The sequence below is a fragment of the Perca fluviatilis genome, chromosome 1 (assembly GCF_010015445.1).
Source record: "Perca fluviatilis chromosome 1, GENO_Pfluv_1.0, whole genome shotgun sequence".
Lineage (NCBI taxonomy): Eukaryota > Metazoa > Chordata > Actinopteri > Perciformes > Percidae > Perca > Perca fluviatilis.
In genome coordinates, this window is record NC_053112.1 from 3084728 (window position 1) to 3107409 (window position 22682).

The 22682-nt window shown below is 40.3% G+C and overlaps 1 protein-coding gene across 1 annotated transcript; it reads right to left on the bottom strand.

Moving 5' to 3' along the window:
• Positions 1-14941: 14941 nt before the first annotated feature.
• Positions 14942-22551, bottom strand: gemin6 (gem (nuclear organelle) associated protein 6). The gene is made up of 3 exons (XM_039798424.1): positions 22280-22551; positions 15262-15631; positions 14942-15166 (listed from the first exon to the last, which is right to left on the bottom strand). Exons 1-3 carry the CDS (start codon positions 22408-22410, stop codon positions 15017-15019), a joined length of 651 nt encoding a protein of 216 aa, XP_039654358.1. The 5' UTR covers positions 22411-22551; the 3' UTR covers positions 14942-15016.
• Between the last annotated feature and the right edge of the window lie 131 nt (positions 22552-22682).

Genomic DNA, 22682 nt, shown 5'->3' on the forward strand with positions numbered 1-22682 from the left:
TGGATTCATAGACCCAGAAAACATGGGGTTAGACACCAAGATTACTTGGCTAAGTCAAATAATGAAGGAGTTAGGATATTTTGAGGGCTTCCTGCCCATCTTGGACGCCATCTTGAAAATTACACTTTTATAGTGGTCAAACTTTGGTAAACTTTTAGTATGTTATTAAGGACACCTAATACTACAAAAAACAGCTGAGAAACCTTTTGTTAGAATTTTTTTAGGGTTAGGTGTTTTTTTTTCATATATGCAGCCGCCTACTAGTCTTTGGCAGGTTGATGGTTAATGGAGTCGATAGCAATAACTTCCTAAGTGTTATATTGGTCCAACTGATGACTCTTATTATATAGACAGACTCTTAATATATCGACAGACTCTTATTATATATAGACAGACTCTTATTATATAGACAACTCTTATTATATAGACAGACTCTTATTATATAGATAGACTCTTATTATATAGACCAACTCTTAATATATAGACTCTTATTATATAGACCGACTCTTATTATATAGACCGACTTATTATATAGACAGACTCTTATTATATATAGACAGACTCTTATTATATAGACAGACTTTTATTATATAGACCGACTCTTAATATATAGACAGACTCTTATTATATAGACAGACTCTTAATATATAGACAGTCTTATTATATAGACAGACTCTTATCTAGACAGACTCTTATTATATATAGACAGACTCTTATTATATAGACCGACTCTTATATAGACAGACTCTTATTATATATAGACAGACTCTTATTATATATAGACAGACTCTTATTATATAGACAACTCTTATTGATGGTTAATGGAGTCGATAGCAATAACTTCCTAAGTGTTATATTGGTCCAACTGATGACTCTTATTATATAGACCAGTGTTTCTCAACGGGGGCGGTACCGCCCCCCAGGGGGCGTTCAGAAGATGATGGGGGGCGTTGGAAGCAATATTTTGGAAAAGCGTTGAGGTGCCGTTGGGGGGCGTTTGTTTGAAAGCTAGTTTAAACCAAAGATTCACAATAACAATACATGTTTACACTTAAAAACTACTAAAGAATAAGTAGTCTGCAACATTAAAAGCTGCCAGTTTACAGCACTGCGACTGGACCAGACGGGTATCTTCTCTGTGCTTCTGTCAGCTTTGATTGGTGCAGCTCCGTGCTGCCTTCATGGAAACGGCCGTCAGAGTATCGTCTTAAATGAGCTCTGTAGCTACTACGTGAAGCTGCGTTCAGATAAAGAAAAAAGCAATCGCTGCGACGTCCTGTTGTATTCTTTACCCCCAATGTAGCACACCACAGTAACAGTTTTTCGTCAGATTGTTTACACAACGTTTCCTACTGTACCTGAATGCAGCTTCATTTCACGAAAAAGAAGAAAGAAAAAAAGAGACGTGCGAGAGATATCGACTGTGCTTTGTTGTTTGGCAAACAGTCAGCTGTTCCATAAACCCGCGGGCAGTTCAGGGCTTATATTTGGTGTTTTAAAACTTTCTTATGGAAGCGATAGAGGAAGTGATGTCACTGTTTACTGTACGGGACTCTCACACCTCCACAAAACACAGCGCGATGTGGGGGTGCGTTTTCTCCAAACGTTTTTTTCTGCTATTTACTCCCAAGACAGGCGATAGCAAACATAGCTAGACTCCTCTAAGCATTAAAAAACGCCTCTCACTAACTTTCAAAGGTTGTAAACTTATGTCCATTCGGCAGTAGGTGTCGTTCTTCAAGTCGTTTGTCATCACCAAAATACGTGTGTGTGTGTTGTGTGTGTGCGCGCGCGCGTTCCTTCTGCTTTTACCCCTTGATAAGTGCCAGCTTGTTTTCCGTTGGCACAATTCAATTTTAGATTTGAATGAAAAATAGATTTGATTGTTAAATTGCTAGCTGTTTCTGATTGGCTACTGTCAGTGTTTGTAATAATAATAACAATAATAATAATAAGTATAATACATTTTATTTAAAGCTAATTTCATGACACCCAAGGTCACTTCAAATTATAGTCCTCTTCTAAAGGTGCTGAGGTTCACACCATGCAGCAGGTCTTTTGATAATACCTATTTATAGTTTGAATGTTACATATCTAGTCGTTCTGATTGGCTGCTGTTATTTAATTTGAATGTCAAATGGTTGCATTTGACATTTAAAAAAACCTGTAAATATATATAATTTCTATTCATGTGTTGATTGTCATTCAATGATTTGATTTTTTTATTATTTTTGATAACAATAGTAACAACAATAATAGGCCTATATTAGGGCGTAATCATTAATATTCGGGGCATTTAGCCTACATAATATTTGATGGGGGGCGTTAGGGACCTGGATAATGGATAGGGGGGCGCTGGCACAAAAAAGGTTGAGAACCACTGATATAGACAGACTCTTAATATATAGACAGATTCTTATAATATAGACTCTCTTATTACATAGACTCTTAATATATAGACAGACTCTTATTATATATAGATAGACTCTTATTATATAGACCGACTCTTATTATATAGACCGACTTATTATATAGACAGACTCTTATTATATATAGACAGACTCTTATTATATAGACAGACTCTTATTATATAGACCGACTCTTAATATATAGACAGACTCTTATTATATAGACAGACTCTTAATATATAGACAGTCTTATTATATAGACAGACTCTTATCTAGACAGACTCTTATTATATATAGACAGACTCTTATTATATAGACCGACTCTTATATAGACAGACTCTTATTATATATAGACAGACTCTTATTATATAGACCGACTCTTATTATATAGACAACTCTTATTGATGGTTAATGGAGTCGATAGCAATAACTTCCTAAGTGTTATATTGGTCCAACTGATGACTCTTATTATATAGACAGACTCTTAATATATAGACAGATTCTTATAATATAGACTCTCTTATTACATAGACTCTTAATATATAGACAGACTCTTATTATATATAGATAGACTCTTATTATATAGACCAACTCTTATTATATAGACAGACTCTTATTATATAGACCAACTCTTAACATATAGACAGACTCTTATTATATAGACAGACTCTTAATATATAGACAGTCTTATTATATAGACAGACTCTTATCTAGACCGACTCTTATTATATATAGACAGACTCTTATTATATAGACCGACTCTTATATAGACAGACTCTTATTATATATAGACAGACTCTTATTATATATAGACAGACTCTTATTATATAGACAACTCTTATTGATGGTTAATGGAGTCGATAGCAATAACTTCCTAAGTGTTATATTGGTCCAACTGATGACTCTTATTATATAGACAGACTCTTAATATATAGACAGATTCTTATTATATAGACACTCTTATTATATATAGACAGAATCTTATTATATAGACCGACTCTTATTATATAGACAGACTCTTATTATATAGACAGATTCTTATTATATAGACACTCTTATTACATAGACAGACTCTTAATATATAGACCGACTCTTATTATATAGACAGACTCTTATTATATAGACAGACTCTTATTATATAGACAGATTCTTATTATATAGACACTCTTATTACATAGACAGACTCTTAATATATAGACAGACTCTTATTTTTTCTATGATCCAAATGTCTTATGGCCTCAAATGAGACTTAATAGCTCCAGTATACTAAACATGAGTACTATATACACCCATATATATAGCAATAACTTCCTAAGTGTTATATTGCTCCAACTGATGACTCTTATTATATAGAAAACTCTTATTATATATATATATATATATAGACCGATCTTATTTATATATATATATATATATTTATATATATATATATATATATATATAGACCGATCTTATTATATATATAGACTGATCTTATTATATAGACCAATTGAAATGTTGGCCCATATTGAGAGGATAGCATCTTGCAGTTGATGGAGATTTGTGGGATACACGTCCAGGATACGAAGCTCCTGTTCCACCACATCCCAAAGATGTTCTATTGGGTTGAGATCTGGTGACTGTGGGGGCCATTTTAGTACAGTGAACTCATTGTAATGTTCAAGAAACCAATTTGAAATTATTTGAGCTTTGTGACATGGTGCATTATCCTGCTGGAAGTAGCCATCAGAGGATGGGTACATGGTGGTCATTAAGGGATGGACATGGTCAGAAACAATGCTCAGGTAGTCTGGCATTTAAACGATGCCCAATTGGTACTAAGGAGCCTAAAGTGTGTCAAAACATTCCCCACACCATTACACCACCACCACCAGCCTACCCAGTGGTAACAAGGCATGACTGATCCATGTTCTCAATCTGTTTATGCCAAATTCTGACTCTACCATCTGAATGTCTCCACAGAAATTGAGAATCATCAGACCAGGCAACATTTTTCCAGTCTTCTGGATAATTTACATTATAATCATAGGGTGAATAGTGGATAATTTACATTCTACATTATAATCATTTCAATTCAATTCAATTTTATTTATAGTATCAAATCATAACATACAGACCCTTTCCAAAAAATTAGTATATCATGGAAAAGTTTATTTATTTCCATAATTCCATTCAAAACGTTAAACTTCCATAGATTATAGATTCAGGGCCCACAACTTAAACGATTTCAAGTATTTAGTTGTTTATTTGTACATAATTTGGGATTCCAGCTCATAAAACCCACGAAAACAGGATTTAAAAAAATTAGAATACTGTGAAGAAATCAGCCCAAATTTTACAGGGCATGAATGTTTTAAACTGAGTGTCACACACTACTCATCCGGGAGATGGGCTACAACTGTCGGGTTCCTCGGGTCAAACCGCTTCTGAGCCTGAGCCAACGTAGGAAGCATCTCAACTGGGCCAAGGAGAAGAAGGACTGGACTGTTGGCCAGTGGTCCAAGGTCCTCTTTTCCGATGAAAGTAAAGTGTGCCTTTCATTCAGGAATCAAGGTCCAAGGGTTTGGAGGAAGACGGGTGAGGAACAGAACCTAAGCTGCTTGAGGTCCAGTGTGAAATATCCACAGTCAGTCATGATTTGGGGTGCAATGTCTAGTGCAGGTGTTGGTAAACTCTGCTTTCTTAAATCCAAGGTCACCGCATCAGTCTACCAGAAAGTTTTAGAGGACTTCATGATTCCTTCTGCTGAGGATCTGTATGGAGATGCAGATTTCATCTTCCAACAGGACCTGGCCCCTGCCCATACCGCCAGAAGCACCAAAACATGGTTTGATGCCCATGCCATCACAGTGCTTGACTGGCCAGCCAACTCGCCGGACCTAAACCCCATTGAGAATCTATGGGGTATTATCAAGAGGAAAATGAGGGGCACCAGACCCAAAAACAAAGAAGAGCTGACAGCAAGCATCAAGGAAATCTGGGCTTCCATAACTCCCAGGCAATGCCACAGGCTGGCTGCCTCAATGCACGCGCGAAGAGGCAGTGATTAAGGCAAAGGGATTCCCTACCAAGTATTGAAGATTGACGTATCGTTTTGAAAGTACCATATTTTGATTGATTTGATGTGATCCTAATTTCTTTTTTTTCTGCAAAAACTGAGAAGTAAATGGTGATTTCTTCACAGTATTCTAATTTTTTGAAATCCTGTTTTCGTGGGTTTTGTGAACTGGAATCCCAAATTATGTACAAATAAACAACTAAATACTTGAAATCGTTTAAGTTGTGGGCCCTGAATCTATAATCTATGGAAGTTTAACATTTTGAATGGAATTATGGAATTAAATAAACTTTTCCATGATATTCTAATTTTTTGGAAAGGGTCTGTAGTTATCTCGAGACACTTTACAGATAGAGTAGGTCTAGACCACACTCTATGAATTCCAAAACCCCAACAATTACAGTAATTCCCTCAAGAGCAAGCATTAGCAGTGGCTGTTGCGACAGTGGCAAGGAAAAACTCCCTTTTAGGAAGAAACCTCGGCAGACCCAGACTCTTGGTAGGCGGTGAATTGCAGAGAATCGCAGAGCTATGCTCTGCGAAGAAGAAACATAAGGACTCCGGGGAGTAAACTCCCCAGAGCTAGGTTAGTAACAAGCATTTCTCGGACAGGATGCCTACAAAAGGAAACAAGTAGAGATGAGAGAGCAGCTCAGTGTGTCATAGGAAGGAAGGAACTTCCCCGGCAGTCTAGAATTATAATAGCATAACTAAGAGAGGCAGGTTAAAGAGAGGTGCCTTGTCGGGCTAGAACTCTCCCCAACCGGATTGGGCTGTACTGGCCTGCCTCCCTCTACTCTCGCTATATTATTGATTATATAATAAATAAAACTGATGACTACGGAGAAAAGCAGATGGGCCGGGTTAGGCGGACGCTGCAACTCCTCACTCCCTAGCTATAAGCTTTATCGAAGAGGAGGGTTTTCAGTTTACTCTTAAATGTGGTGACGGTGTCTGCCCCTCGAAGCCAAATTGGGAGCTGGTTCCACAGGAGCGGAGCCTGATAGCTGAAGGCTCTGGCCCCCAGTCTACTTTTAGAGACTCTAGGAACCACAAGTAGCTCTGCATTCTGGGAGCGTAGTGCTCAACTAGGTACTAAGAGCTCTTCTAGGTATGATGGTGCTTGACCATTTAGAGCTTTGTAGTGCAGGAGGAGGATTTTAAATTCAATCCTAGATTTCACAGGAAGCCAGTGCAGAGAAGCCAATACAGAAGAAATATGATCTCTTCTCTTAGTTCTCGTCAGAACACGTGCTGCAGCATTCTGGATCAGCTGGAGAGTCTCAAAGGACTTATTTGAGCAACCTGATAGTAAGGAATTACAGTAGTCTAGCCTGGAAGTAACGAATGCATGGACTAGTTTTTCAGCATCGTTTTGAGACAGGATATTCCAAATTTTGGCAATGTTACGAAGATGGAAAAAGGCTGTTCTTGAGGTTTGTTTTAAGTGGGCATTGAAGGATATATCCTGATCGAAAATAACTCCTAAATTTCTGACAGTAGTGCTGGAGGCCAGGGCAATACCATCCAGAATAGCTATATCTTTAGGTAATGAAGTTCGGAGATGCGTTGGTCCCATCACAATAAATTCAGTTTTGTTTGAGTTTAACATCAGGAAATTGTGGGTCATCCAGGATTTTATATCTTTAATACACGCTTGAAGTTTAGCTAACTGACCACTTTTGTCTGGCTTAATTGACAGATATAATTAGGGGTCGTCTGCGTAACAGTGATAGTTAATTGAGTGTTTCCTAATAATATTACCTAGAGGAAGCATATATAAGGAAAATAGAATTGGTCCAAGCACTGAGCGTTGAGGAACGCCATGGCTAACTTTAGCGTGCTTGGAGGGTTTATCGTTAATGTTAACAAATTGGGATCGCTCAGAGAACTAGGACTTAAACCATCTTAGTGCAATTCCTTTAATGCCAACTAAGTGTTGGCATTAAAGTCTCTGTAACAGGATGGTATGGTCAATAGTGTCAAATGCAGCACTAAGGTCTAGTAAAACAAGAATGGAGACAAGTCCTTTGTCTGCAGCAGTTAGAAGGTCGTTAGTAATTTTCACCAGTGCCGTCTCTGTGCTATGATTCTTTCTAAATCCTGATTGAAAGTCATCAAATAAACTATTGCTATGTAGAAAATCACATAACTGATTAGCAACTACCTTCTCAAGGATCTTGGCTAGAAAGGGAAGGTTAGATATAGGTCTATAGTTTGCTAAGACCTCTGGATCGAGGGTGGGTTTTTTCAGAAGAGGTTTTATCACAGCTATTTTAAATGACTGCGGAACATAACCTTTTAATAAGGACATATTGATCATATCTAGTAATGAAGTGTTAACCACGGGTAACGCTTCTTTGAGTAGTCTCGTTGGGATGGGGTCTAAGAGACAGGTAGATAGCTTAGCTGAGGATATCTTTAACATTAATTGTTGAAGGTCTATAGGATAAAAGCAGTCTAAGTATATGTCGGGAATAGTCGTTCTTTCTAGAGTTCCTGCGTTTAAAGATGAACCGTTAGAAGTTGACGGCAAAAGGTGATAGATTTTACCTCTAATTGTTATAATTTTATCATTAAAGAAGCTCATGAAGTCATCACTACTCAGAGCTAGAGGAATAGATGACTCAGTAGAGCTGTGACTATCTGTCAGCCTGGCTACAATGCTGAAAAGAAACCTTGGGTTGTTCTTATTTTCTTCTATTAGTGATGAGTAATAGTCTGATCTGGCCTTTCTTAGGTTCTTCCTATAGGTTTTGAGACTTTCTTGCCAATCCGAACGAGATTCTTCCACTTTGGTGGAAAGTCATTTACTTTCGAGGTTTCGCGAGATTTGTTTTAATTTGCGAGTTTGGGAGTTATACCAAGGTGCTAATTTCCTTTGCTTAATCATCTTCTTTTTCAGGGGAGCAACGGAGTGTAAAGTCATCCGTAGGCAGGCCGTAGCACCGTCTACAAATGTATCAATTTGAGAGGGACTAAAGTTTACATAAAGGTCCACTGTTATGTTAAGGCATGACAAAGAGTCAAATGCTGTTGGAATATCTTCCTTAAATTTAGCTATAGCACTGTCAGATAGGCATCTAGTGTAGAAGTTTTTATCTAATTTAGTATAGTCAGGTAGTAAGAATTCGAAAGTAATTAAAGAATGATCTGATAATACCGAATTCTGCGGAAATATTATTAAATCCTCAATTTCAATACCATAGGCCAGCACAAGGTCGAGGGTGTGGTTAAAATAGTGCGTTGCCTTGTGCACACTCTGACTGAAACCGATTGAATCCAATAATGAGTTGAAAGCAGTACTAAGGTTATCATTGTCAACGTCCACATGGATATTAAAATCACCTACAAGAAGTACTTGGTCTGATTTAAGGACTACACATGATAAAAACTCTGAGAACTCAGATAAAAATTCAGAATACGGACTTGGAGCCCTGTAAATAACAACGAATATAATTGGCTGTAATGTTTTCCATTTTGGATGTTGAAGATTAAGAACAAGACTCTCAAACGAGTTATAATTTAGTTTACGTTTAGGATTAATTAACAGGCTTGAATCAAAGATGGCTGCAACTCCCCCTCCTCGGCCTGAGCCTCTAGGAATTTGAGTATTAATATGATTGGGAGGAGTCGCTTCATTTAGACTGACATATTCTTCCTGGCCCAGCCAAGTTTCAGTAAGACAAAATTATTCAATTTTATTATCTGATATCAAATCGTTTACCAATACTGCTTTAGAAGACAGAGATCTAATATTTAATAGTCCACATCTAATTTTCCTATTTTGTTCTATCGTTGCAGTCGTTTTAATTTTAATTACGTTATTAAGTATAGCGCATCTTTTGTTTACCTTTGATTTAACCGATCTGAGTCAGGGAACAGACACCGTGCTTATTAGACCATGAGTGGGCGACTGCTCCAACAGAAGCACAGAGGGGCGCGTAGCACTGAACCTCTGATTACTAATATCAAACTTGGGTTGTCATAGTTTATGACCGATAATAGACTCAGTCAGATTTTTTGATATGAGAGCGGCTCCGTCCCAGGTGGGATGAATGCCGTCTCTCCTAATCAGACCAGGCTTTCCCCAGAACGCCCTCCAGTTATTCACATAGCCCACATCATTAGCTGGGCACCACCCCGACGTACGGCTGTACATTTCATCGCTGGTCAGGTTTGGCAGGGGTCCAGAGAACACTACAGAGTCCGACATTGTCTTTGTGTATGCACAAAGTGACTCAACATTAATTTTAGTGATCTCCGATTTACGACCATTACCACCTACGTGAAGTATGATCTTACTGTATTTACGGTTCTTTTTTGCCAGCAGCTTTAGATGGGTTTCTATATCGCCCGCTCTAGCCCCGGGGGCACATATGACCGCAGCCGCTGGGGCCGCCGGCTTCACATGTCTCAGTATAGAGCTCCCAATAACCAGAATTGGCTTCTCAGCGGGTGTATCGCTGAGTAGGGAGAAACTGTTAGAGAGGCGAAGATGATCCGGTTTAGAGCGACCGTCATCATGTGCACTCCCTGGTCTAGATCTAACGCTACGCTTCCCTCGGACAGTCACCCACTCGCCCGGCTGCTCGGGGTCTGCTGGGGGACAGCTAGCAGAAGCTACAGTTTGTTGGCCTGCTTCAGCTACTTGGCACTGGCTAGCTACGGAAGCATATGATTCTGATTCCATGATGCGGAGCCGTGCCTCAAATTCACTAAGCCTTGCCTCCAGAGCAGCGAATATACTACATTTATTACATGTATCGTTATCACTAAAGGAGGCAGAGGAATAGCTAAACATTTGACACACAGAGCAAGAGAGCGCAGGAGAGGGAGAGGAATTAGCCATTACTAATGGCTAAGCTAAAGTAGCTAACAGCGTTTTAACAACTGTAAGATAAGCGAGGCAGTCGCTGTAAGGGAAGCGAAGTATAAGTGCTTGAGTAGAACAATTGTAATTAAAATGCAATCCAGGCAAATGGCCGCTAATTTAGACAATAAAGCAGAGTTGAGTAAGTTTTTGCTGGAGCAGCAAACTAGCGTTTGGAACACGGGAACACCGGAAGTGACAATACACTTACCGTACACCTACATATTCATAGGGTGAATAGTGTTAGGGTTTACATTCCACATTATAATCATAGGGTGAATAGTGGATAATTTACATTCTGAATTATTTTTTCTATGCTCCAAATGTCTTAGCCCCTCAAATGAGACTTAACAGCTCCAGTATACTAAACATGGGTACTATATACTAAACATGGGTACTATATACTAAACATTTTTTAAATTCAATTCAATATTATTTATAGTATAAAATCATAACAGGAGTTATCTCAGGACACTTTACAGGTCTAGACCACACTCTGTAATTTACAAAGCCCCAACAATTCCAGTAATTCCCCCAAGAGCAAGCATTCAGTGTGACAGTGGCGAGGAAAACCTCCCTCTCAGGAAGAAACCTGGGACAGACCCAGGCTCTTGGTAGGCGGTGTCTGACGGGACAGATCCAGGCTCTTGGTAGGCGGTGTCTGACGGGACAGACCCAGGCTCTTGGTAGGCGGTGTCTGACGGGACAGACCCAGGCTCTTGGTAGGAGGTGTCTGACGGGACAGACCCAGGCTCTTGGTAGGAGGTGTCTGACGGGACAGACCCAGGCTCTTGGTAGGCGGTGTCTGACGGGACAGACCCAGGCTCTTGATAGGAGGTGTCTGACGGGACAGACCCAGGCTCTTGGTAGGCAGTGTCTGATGGTGCCGGTTGGGGGTGTGATGAACAGTGGCAATAACAGTCACAATAAAGATAATGGAACAGTGACTTTTCACCTCATATTTTAGTTTGTGTTTGTGGAGAAAACGTCCATTAATTCAACTTTCTGTTTATTTAAGTGATGATGAGGAAGTGGAATACAAAGTTAAAGTTCAGACTCTAACTCAAACAAATTAAATCCATCTGCTGTCCATTTAAAGATGAAATAATAAATAAATTAATCCCTCTGTTTTCTTCAGCAGACATATATAATATTATTATAAACCTGATTAATATATATATATATATATATATATATATATATATATATATATATATGTATATATATATAAAATTAGGACACCCATGCTAAAGTTGACTAAAAAGAAAAAAATAATCTTTTGGAAATTGATCTTAATGCTTTAATTAAAGAAATGAGGAAAAATCCAACCTTTAAGGACACCAATTTTGTTTGTGAATGAATAATGTATCGGAAATAAATAAATGTTCTTCCTTAAAATACAGGGGCCATAAGTCAGTCCACCCCTATGTTAGATTCCCATAGAGGCAGGCAGATTTTTATTTTAAAGGCCAGTTATTTCATGGAACCAGGATACTATGCATCCTGATAAAGTTCCCTTGGCCTTTAGAATTAAAATAGCCCCACATCATCACATACCCTTCACCATACCTAGAGATTGGCATGGTTTTATGTCAGTTAGCCTAATAGCTGGTTTGATTTGCATTGAGAGATGATTTTATGGAAAGTACCCCATGCCAATCACAAACGATTGAGACCATTTTGGACATTAGTGGGGGGCTGGGTGATGTCACTGGCCAGAAAATGTAAAGTTGAATTACTTAAAACCCTTAACAGCACAAACGATAACTTTTACAGCACAATATAGCAGTGTTTTTAATCATTTTTGGATGACATGGGGGGGCCAGCTTCACGCAGGTCTTCTACCTAGACTTCTCCAGACAGTAGATGGTGTACCTGGGTCCTACTGGTTTCTACCAGTTCTGAGCTGATGGCACTGCTGGACATCTTCCCATTTCGAAGGGAAATCAGCTTGATGTGTTTTTCATTCAGTTTCCTTGGCCGACCACTGCGTCTACGATCCTCAAGTTGCCCATTTCATGTGCTTCTTCAAAAGAGCTTGAACAGCACATCTGGAAACAGCAGTCTGCTTTGAAATATTAGTCTGGGAGAGACCTTGCTGATGCAGTTTAACTACTGTACTGATTTGATTTTACATTTTTCTTTTGGTCGCTCACTTTGCATTTTTTAAATTGATAAAAATAAACAATCATTTATATTTTTGAAAGCATTTCTTAGTTTACAGCATTTTTTCACACCTGCCTAAGACTTTTGCACAGTACTGCATACATATACACACAATATATATATACACATATATACACACACACACATATATACATACATCCACATATACACATATATATATATATATATATATATATATATATATATATATATATATACACATATATATATACACATACACATACAGTGCCTTGCGAAAGTATTCGGCCCCCTTGAACGTTTCGACCTTTTGCCACATTTCAGGCCTCAAACATAAAGATATAAAACTGTAATTTTTTGTGAAGAATCAACAACAAGTGGGTCCCAATTATGAAGTGGAACGAAATTCATTGGCTATTTCAAACTTTTTTAACAAATAAAAACTGAAAAAGTGGCGGGCAAAATTATTCAGCCCCTTTACTTTCAGTGCAGCAAACTCTCTCCAGAAGTTCAGTGAGGATCTCTGAATGATCCAATGTTGACCTAAATGACTAATGATGATAAATAGAATCCAGCTGTGTGTAATCAAGTCTCCGTTATAGAAAGCACCTGCTCTGTGATAGTCTCAGAGGTCCGTGTAAAGCGCAGAGAGCATCATGAAGAACAAGGAACACACCAGGCAGGTCCGAGATACTGTTGTGGAGAAGTTTAAAGCGCGATTTGGATACAAAAAGATTTCCCAAGCTTTAAACATCCCAAGGAGCACTGTGCAAGCGATAATATTGAAATGGAAGGAGTATCAGAACACTACAAATCGAAGACCCGGCCGTCCTTCTAAACTTTCAGCTCATACAATGAGAAGACTGATCAGAGATGCAGCCAAGAGGCCCATGATCACTCTGGATGAACTGCAGAGATCTACAGCTGAGGTGGGAGACTCTGTCCATAGGACAACAATCAGTCGTATACTGCACAAATCTGGCCTTTATGGAAGAGTGGCAAGAAGAAAGCCATTTCTTAAAGATATCCATAAAAGTGTCATTTAAAGTTTGCCAAAAGCCACCTGGGAGACACACCAAACATGTGGAAGAAGGTGCTGTGGTCAGATGAAACCAAAATCGAACTTTTGGCAACAATGCAAAACGCGTTATGTTTGGCGTAAAAGCAACACAGCTCATCACCCTGAACACACCATCCCCACTGTCAAACATGGTGGTGGCAGCATCATGGTTTGGGCCTGCTTTTCTTCAGCAGGGACAGGGAAGATGGTTAAAATTGATGGGAAGATGGATGGAGCCAAATACAGGACCATTCTGGAAGAAAACCTGATGGAGTCTGCAAAAGACCTGAGACTGGGACAGATTCACAAGACAACAAAACAACAAAACCGGGGAGATTTGTCTTCCAACAAGACAATGATCCAAAACATAAAGCAAAATCTACAATGGAATGGTTCACAAATAAACATATCCAGGTGTTAGAATGGCCAAGTCAAAGTCCAGACCTGAATCCAATCGAGAATCTGTGGAAAGAACGGAAAACTGCTGTTCACAAACGCTCTCCATCCAACCTCACTGAGCTCGAGCTGTTTTGCAAGGAGGAATGGGCAAAAATGTCAGTCTCTCGATGTGCAAAACTGATAGAGACATACCCCAAGCCACTTACAGCTGTAATCGCAGCAAAAGGTGGCGCCTACAAAGTATTAACTTAAGGGGGCTGAATAATTTTGCACCTCAATATTTCAGTTTTTTATTTGTTTAAAAGGTTTGAAATATCCAATAAATTTCGTTCCACTTCATGATTGTGTCCCACTTGTTGTTGATTCTTCACAAAAAATTACAGTTTTATATCTTTATGTTTGAGGCCTGAAATGTGGCAAAAGGTCGAAAAGTTCAAGGGGGCCGAATACTTTCGCAAGGCACTGTATATATATATATACACACACACATATATATATATACACACACATATATATATATATACACACATATATACACATACATATATATACACACATATATACATATATATATATATACACACACATATATATATACACACATATATATATACATATATATACATATATATATATATACATATATATATATATATACATATATATACATACATATATACATATACATACATATATATACATACATATATACATATATATACATATACACACATATATATACACATATATATATATACACATATATATATATATATACACATATATATATATATACACATATATATATATATATACACATATATATATATTTATATTCATGTTTCCAGTTGTTGCTGCTTCAGTGTTTTATTAAACAAAAACATCCATAATCTGACTGGTTTAAATATTAAACTTTGAACCTTCCTGTAAACCACAAACAACACTTTTATTTTGTAACTTTCATCAGACTGATGACATCAGCAGGCAGGAGGCGGGACTTCAACCTTCAGTGATTTTTATTGGACAAAAGACAGAAAACAAAACTTAATCTGAACTCAAACTGTCCCAGACAGTCAGTCACAGCTGCTGCGCTCTGATTGGTCGGCTGGTGGCGCCGTCTGACTCTGGATCAGTCTCTGAATGGGTTGATTGGCAGGCAGAGCTGCGCTGTGATTGGGCGCCTCTGCTCTGTGATTGGGCGACTCTACGCCATGATTGGGCAGCTCTGCGCCGCGTGGTGGCGGCGCTGTGCTCTGCTTGCGTGATTGGCGCGCGCTCGGTGCTGCTGCGCTTTGCGCTTGCGTGTTGCGCGGCGTGCTGCTGCCGGCTGACTCTGGATCAGTCTCTGGACGCGGTCCAGTATGATCTGGTTGGAGCTGCAGCAGTCCTCGGGTCCATACGGCGCCATTATGGTCAGAGCGCCGGCGACCAGCAGTTCCTCTCCGTCTTCCTGCACCGGGACCCGGTTCTCTTCCAGCCAGCGGCGCACGCCGGCCCGCCGCTGGCCCAGCTGCTCCGGGGCCAGGGGGCGGGCCCTCGGGGGGAGGAAGGAGCTCTGCAGGCGCTCCGTGGTCTCCTGGTCCGCATCCTGCAGGACCTGCACCTCCTGCACAGCGTGACCCATGACCACCTGAACCGAGGCCCGGCCCCCCCCAACCGCATCGTCATGGAAGTTCACCAGAACCAGACTGCAACACACAGAACATCTGGATCATTAATCAATACATAGGTTAACACACACACACACACACACACACACACACACACACACACACACACACACACACACACACACACACACACACACACACACAGAAGGGCTTTGACTCCGAACTTCGTTATTCGAATATAATTTGAATATTTAAAAATGATATTTGAAGGAATATTAGGCAGCCCTTAATATTGGACCCTGTTATGGGCACACATATACATACATATAACACACACACACACACACACACACACACACACACACACACACACACACACACACACACACACATACATATATATATATATATTTATGTTATGGGCATAGGAGACCTGCCAACCTTGAAAACCTTTTGTTGAGTAGCAACTTGCTGATTTCTTGGTGAAGTTCTGGTTGAAGTAATGTGCCATTAAATGTCACATCTGTATACATTTTAAACCTTAAGGCCTGTTCACACAAGGACGAATTTCGCACGAGATATTCGCCGACGTTTAACGCCAATGGGAGTGTGCACACCGATGCGAAAAACGCCACGCGTAAAAGCGTCATTTTTTTTTTAAACGTCTCGGGTTCGTTTTTTTGAGATTGGCGCTTTTGCTCACGTGTCTGGAGCTTCTGAAGTTACAGTAAAACACAACTTGGGGGCGCTCAAACACAAAATGGTCTTGCCGAGCACACATACGTAACGGCGAAGAAGATATACGCCAAGTAGCGTCTACACTGCCGGGAAGAAATAAGATGAATGTAGAGCTGCTGGTCTCGTTGGTGTCGGAACATAAAGCGCTTTATGACAAACGCAAACAAAAATCTTGACAAAAGAGAACTGCTTATGGAGTGGTATTGCAGAGCAAATGGGCCTTGATGGTGAGTTTCATTTCACTTAATTGTCTTTCATGTACATAGGCTTGTAACTTTTTCCCACAAACGTTTGACAATCGCCATCGTTTGTGTGCTGTAGTGGAGGAGGTAAAACAGAAATGGAAAAGCCTGCGAGATACGTATACAAGAAAAAGCGGCATCTAACGTCAGGGAATGAATTTGCATGTTCACTCGGCTCATCATCAGCGAAAATCGCTTGGGTGTGAACACCCTGAAAAACGTTAGCGAATAACGCGCGCCGATATTCGTCCCGGTGTGTACGGGCTTTTAGAAAATACTAATGTTCAAGTAGGCTAATTGAATTAAATAAAACATTTTATTTAAATGATCAGTCATATTTAATACAATTAACTGGATTATAATACAATAAAATATATTACACTGCATGATGAGCACTTTATATTTTGATAATATTTTTGTACTATTACATAAGGAAGATGATGAATGCAGGACTTGTAACGGACAAGTAATCAGGTAACTCTATAACACTGGTTTTACTACTTGTACTGCAATACATGATGGGAGTAAGTCTTCCACCTCTAGCACTTTGAAATAAGGTCACAGGAATGTGTGTGTGTGTCTGTGTATGTGTGAGTGTGTGTTTGTCTGTGTGTGTGTGTGTGTGTGTGTGTTTGTCTGTGTGAGTGTTTTTGTCTGTGTGTGTCTGTGTGAGTGTGTGTTTGTCTGTGTGTGTGTGTGTGTGTGTGTGTGTCTGTGTGAGTGTTTTTGTCTGTGTGTGTCTGTGTGAGTGTGTGTTTGTCTGTGTGTGTGTGTGTGTGTCTGTGTGAGTGTGTTTTTGTCTGTGTGTGTGTGTGTGTGTGTGTCTTTGTCTGTGGAGCACCATTCATTTTATACTGGTGATTAACTCCTGGATGATTTGGATGTGCCAGTGCCCACCAGCAGATGTGCGATCCCCAAACACAATGCAAGGCTTCGCGGACGCTGTGGAAATCTCAAGAGATGAAAGTGTAATCTCCAACATGATCAGTTCATAGAGTGGTCAGGTTTGGACAGCAAGCATACAAAACGTGCTGCATTTTATGAAAGACGTAGTGGAGGAAACAGATGGTATAAAGCAAAGTCTGACAACCCCCCCGCCTTCTCATTAAGGCAGAAACCTATCTGACTGTATGAACGCCACGAAACATATCCTTATCTGGGTCATAAATTTAATGTCAGTGGCGATTGGGAGGAACAGATCACAGAACTGTGTCACGAGTACACCCAAAGACTTGGACTGATTGATTCTGCCCCCCTCCCCATAATGATGAAGATTGAGGCCATCAGGCTGATTGCAGTGGCTAAAATCCAACACGTTTTTCCAAATGTACATATTCCACAACACACATTGTTGGCGATGAACAGTGAAACGGTGAAGCTGCTGAGGAAATGGCTCTGTCTCAATACTCACACAACTCATGACATTATTTTCCAGCCGCGCAGAGACAGGGGCCTCGGCGTTCCAAACATCGAATGGCTTTACACCGCTTCCAGAACAGGGCACCTTCTCAACATGCTTAACAATGACGATACAACTGTTAGAGAGCTATCACGCCAATCGCTGTTTTTACATCTAGAGCGTGGCAAAATCCCTGCTGCTTCCACAAACGAGCCCCAGTTTCTTGGATTCAAACTAAAGCAGAACGGAAAGCTAGACAGCAGAGCAGCTGGATTCGGAGTGCGCTCCAACTGGCTGGATTTAAATGATCTTTGCCTCTGCACAGGAATCCAGCTGTCCTGGCTGCGACCCCACGGAGCAGCAGTCGCTCTCAACGATAACATAATCACCGACCCACCTTGGCGATCCTCAATAAAGACAATACATCCCCCCAGATACAGATTAAACGTGCAAGAGCCTCAATTCTTCACCTTAGACGGACCCAAAATGGACAGCACTGGACGGGCCTCAGACTACAAGGAAAACTCATTACTCCAGTCTGCTGACCACTCTGTCCTGACAAACCTCTCAATCTCAGGCGACATATTAATATTCATGATTAAAGTAAGATTACACTGTTTCCCAACCAGGTATACTCTGGCAACATGGTACCCATCAAAGTACCAACCCTACTGCATATAACATCCAACTCAACAGGAAAATCAAACTGTTGCACACATACTAAACAGATGTTTCAACTATAAAGGACTGTATGTGGCCAGACATGACCGGCTGGTTGATCTGGTTGCAAAAGATAAACTATGGACATGATAACATCTACAAGCACAGCTCTGTAACATATAACTGGTTCCATCATAACACATCTGACAGGGACTACTTCAGAAACATCCCAAACACTCCTGACATGGTAATTGTAATTGAGGTTATGGTCTGTATGTATCTTTGAGGTGGGCTGCTGTTCTGATCTGTATATTGATCTAGATCTGTTACTATTCCAAACTACTGAAATATCAATCTTGGGTAGATCTCAGTCACCAACGTGGATACAAGTGCAAATTAATAACTCTGGTATTTGGAAGTCTGGGACATGTCCATAAGAATGTGGTCAGGGGGGTGCAGCTAGGGGGGCTGCAAAAAAAAGGAGGCAAAAAGACTTGCAAAATGTTGCTCTGTTTCAGCCATCATAGGGAGCATGTAACCATGGAGACGGAGATGCTTAGTTTATCCTTAAAGGGGTGATAGAATGCAAAACCGATTTTACCCTGTCATAGTTGAATAACGACAGTTCGGTGGGTAAATAGGACATACATAGAAGCTCAAAGTCCCACTGACACCCCTTTACTATGAAAATTTCATATTTTGAAACTGCCGCTGAAAACGGGCGAATCCCAACAAAGCTGAGTTGCTTACGCAAGCGTCTCAAAATCCGGAACCTTAAGAGAACAGTCACGCCCCAACATTTACATAGGCTACACAACTGACCTGAGATCAGGTAGAACATTTACATAGGCTACACAACTGACCTGAGATCAGGTAGAACATTTACATAGGCTACACAACTGACCTGAGATCAGGTAGAACATTTACATAGGCTACACAACTGACCTGAGATCAGGTAGTACATTTACATAGACTACACAACTGACCTGAGATCAGGTAGTCTTCTGAATCTAGGTCACGCAGATCTCTGCTATTCCATTACAAAATTCACTTCTGAAACTTTTTTATGCGAGAAATCAACCATATAAAGCTCAAATATGGGCCGCTTTACGAAAATGGATGGCTAATTGCAAATTTTCTCCGACTGTGTGTCGGAGTTTAGTGCCGGTGTTGGTGCTGCCTGGGTTGCTACATCGCCGCCCTGACCGCAGTGTCAGCGAGCTTGTTCACCCGCAATCTTTTCCGCAGCCCGCAGGTTCCAGTTAATCTTATAATGGGTATGTGTGTTGAGTTATTTAAACAAACAATCGGGGAAATAAACGCCTCTTGTCCGCGAGTCTCATTGATAGAGCCGCGGTGAGATGGAGTCCATCAATGAGAGCTAGCTAGCCTCCTCCTAACTCTGACATTCACAAAAATACATTCAATTGATATCCGAAATCGGACAAGTGTTAGCTAAGCTTTGTAAGACCTTGAGGAACCTGTAATATTCATGCCGTGACGAAATTCTAACTGTAAATATACTTTAGTTATGGCGACAGTGTAGCTAGCTAGCTGCGGTATTTCCCCATTGTAATGAATGGGACATATAGCAAGCAACTGCTCGTCCTACAAAGACGCCTCGCGTTCATAAAAATGCCTTAAAATCAAATCGGACACAACAGTTAGCTTTATAAGACATTGGGGAATGATGTTGTATAAGTGGCGTGACGAAATTCAAACTGTAAATATAATTTAGTTATGGCAACAGTGTAGCTAGCTAGCTGCGGTATTTCCCCATTGTAATGAATGGGACATATAGCAAGCAGCTGCTGGTCCTACAAAGACGCCTACGTTCATAAAAATGCCTTAAAATCAAATCGGACACAATGGTTAGCTTTATAAGACATTGGGGAATGATGTTGTATAAGTGGCGTGTAAAATTCAAACAGTAAATATAATTTATTTATGGCGACAGTGTAGCTAGCTAGCTGCGGTATTTCCCCATTGTAATGAATGGGACATATAGCAAGCAGCTGCCGTCCTCTAAAAAGGCTACCGCGTTCATAAAAATGCCTTAAAATCAAAGTGGTGACGAAATTCAAACCGTAAATATATGATAGTTATGCCGGCAGCTGGCCGCGGAGCCCCGTATGCAGTATCCACAAAGGGTGACTTTGCGCTGGGTATGGAGCCCAGCAGGCTGCCGCTTTCTCGTCAGACTGTGTGGAGCTCCTAAAGTCCGACACGTCTTACCAAATTTGCAATTAGCCATCAATTTTTGTAAAACGGCCCATATTTCAGCTTTATATAGTCTATTTCTCGCTTAAAAAAGTCTCAGAAGTGAATTTGGTAATGAAACATTGCAGTGTCTGGAATATGAGATTCTGTCGCTTCTCTAATGTATGTGTATTGGGGATTCGCTCAACCAATCAGCGCGGGTCTCTAATATGTGCGTATGACAAGTCGCTCAACCAATCAGCGCGCAGCTCATCTAAATATTCATGACCATACCATATTTGGAAGAAAAGCTCTTGTTACAAATAGGGCCAAAACACAGGGATGCATAAGGGCCAATAAAATATCAACCAGGCCATTTTCAGCCCAACCAATGTTACATACCCCATTAGGAGACCAGAAGGAACAGTGTGAAATACCCTATATAATCATTCTATCACCCCTTTAACATGACAAATACCCTATATAATCATTCTATCACCCCTTTAACATGATAAATACCCTATATAATCATTCTATCACCCCTTTAACATGATAAATACCCTATATAATCATTCTATCACCCCTTTAACGTGATAAATACCCTATATAATCATTCTATCACCCCTTTAACATGATAAATACCCTATATAATCATTCTATCACCCCTTTAACGTGATAAATACCCTATATAATCATTCTATCACCCCTTTAACATGATAAATACCCTATATAATCATTCTATCACCCCTTTAACATGATAAATACCCTATAGAATCATTCTATCACCCCTTTAACATGATAAATACCCTATATAATCATTCTATCACCCCTTTAATGTGTTGAGTATTATAAATGAAAGAGCTGTAACAGTATGTGTCCATGTAGACCTGTCACCTTGTAGACCTGTCACCTTGTAGACCTGTCACCATGTAGACCTGTCAACATGTAGACCTGTCACCTTGTAGACCTGTCACCTTGTAGACCTGTCACCTTGTAGACCTGTCACCTTGTAGACCTGTCACCTTGTAGACCTGTCACCATGTAGACCTGTCACCTTGTAGACCTGTCACCATGTAGACCTGTCACCATGTAGACCTGTCACCTTGTAGACCTGTCACCATGTAGACCTGTCACCTTGTAGACCTGTCACCTTGTAGACCTGTCACCATGTAGACCTGTCACCTTGTAGACCTGTCACCTTGTAGACCTGTCACCATGTAGACCTGTCACCATGTAGACCTGTCACCTTGTAGACCTGTCACCTTGTAGACCTGTCACCATGTAGACCTGTCACCTCGTCAATCACTCTTCTCATAGGATCTGGAATGTTTTCTTGCGATGCCTTCTAGATGCAAATAAAAGCATTCAAATGTGTGTGTCTGTCTGTCTCTGTGTGAGTGTGTGTGTCTGTCTCTGCGTGTGAGTGTGTGTGTGTGTGTGTGTGTGTGTGTGTGTGTGTGTGTGTGTGTGTGTGTGCGTGCGTGTTACCTCGCGGACACCGGGTCCACGGTGAGCAGCCAGCCGCGGTGTTCTTCATCTTTTCCCGTCTTCACCTTCACCTGTTTGTTGATGTAACGGATCCACTGCAGCGGACCTAACAGAGACCAGCCGCACTGCATCACGGGAATACAGTAATCTATCGATCTAATGACACTATCGGACTAATAACAGAGACGCTTCCATACAGAGGAACTTTACCGTGCTCTGACTGCTGCACGAGCTTTAAACCCTCCGGAGGAAACACGAGGCTGGAACAAAGGTTCCGCCGGAACAAAACAACTTTATTTATAACTTCGCTGAACACAAACACATCTACGGTAATAAAGAAAAGGAAGATAGAAACAGAAGATGAACTCTGAGTTCATTCGTTAAACTGAAAGGTGTTTGACAA

Excerpts from the sequence above, each read along its gene's own strand:
- gemin6 (XM_039798424.1), bottom strand. The coding sequence starts at position 22,410 with ATGCAGTGCGGCTGGTCTCTGTTAGGTCCGCTGCAGTGGATCCGTTAC. Across the intron at positions 15,632-22,279 it reads GTGGACCCGGTGTCCGCGAG|TCTGGTTCTGGTGAACTTCC; the intron begins GTAACACGCACG and ends TGTGTGTTGCAG. Across the intron at positions 15,167-15,261 it reads TCCAGAGTCAGCCGGCAGCA|CTGCCCAATCATGGCGTAGA; the intron begins GCACGCCGCGCA and ends CGCGGCGCAGAG.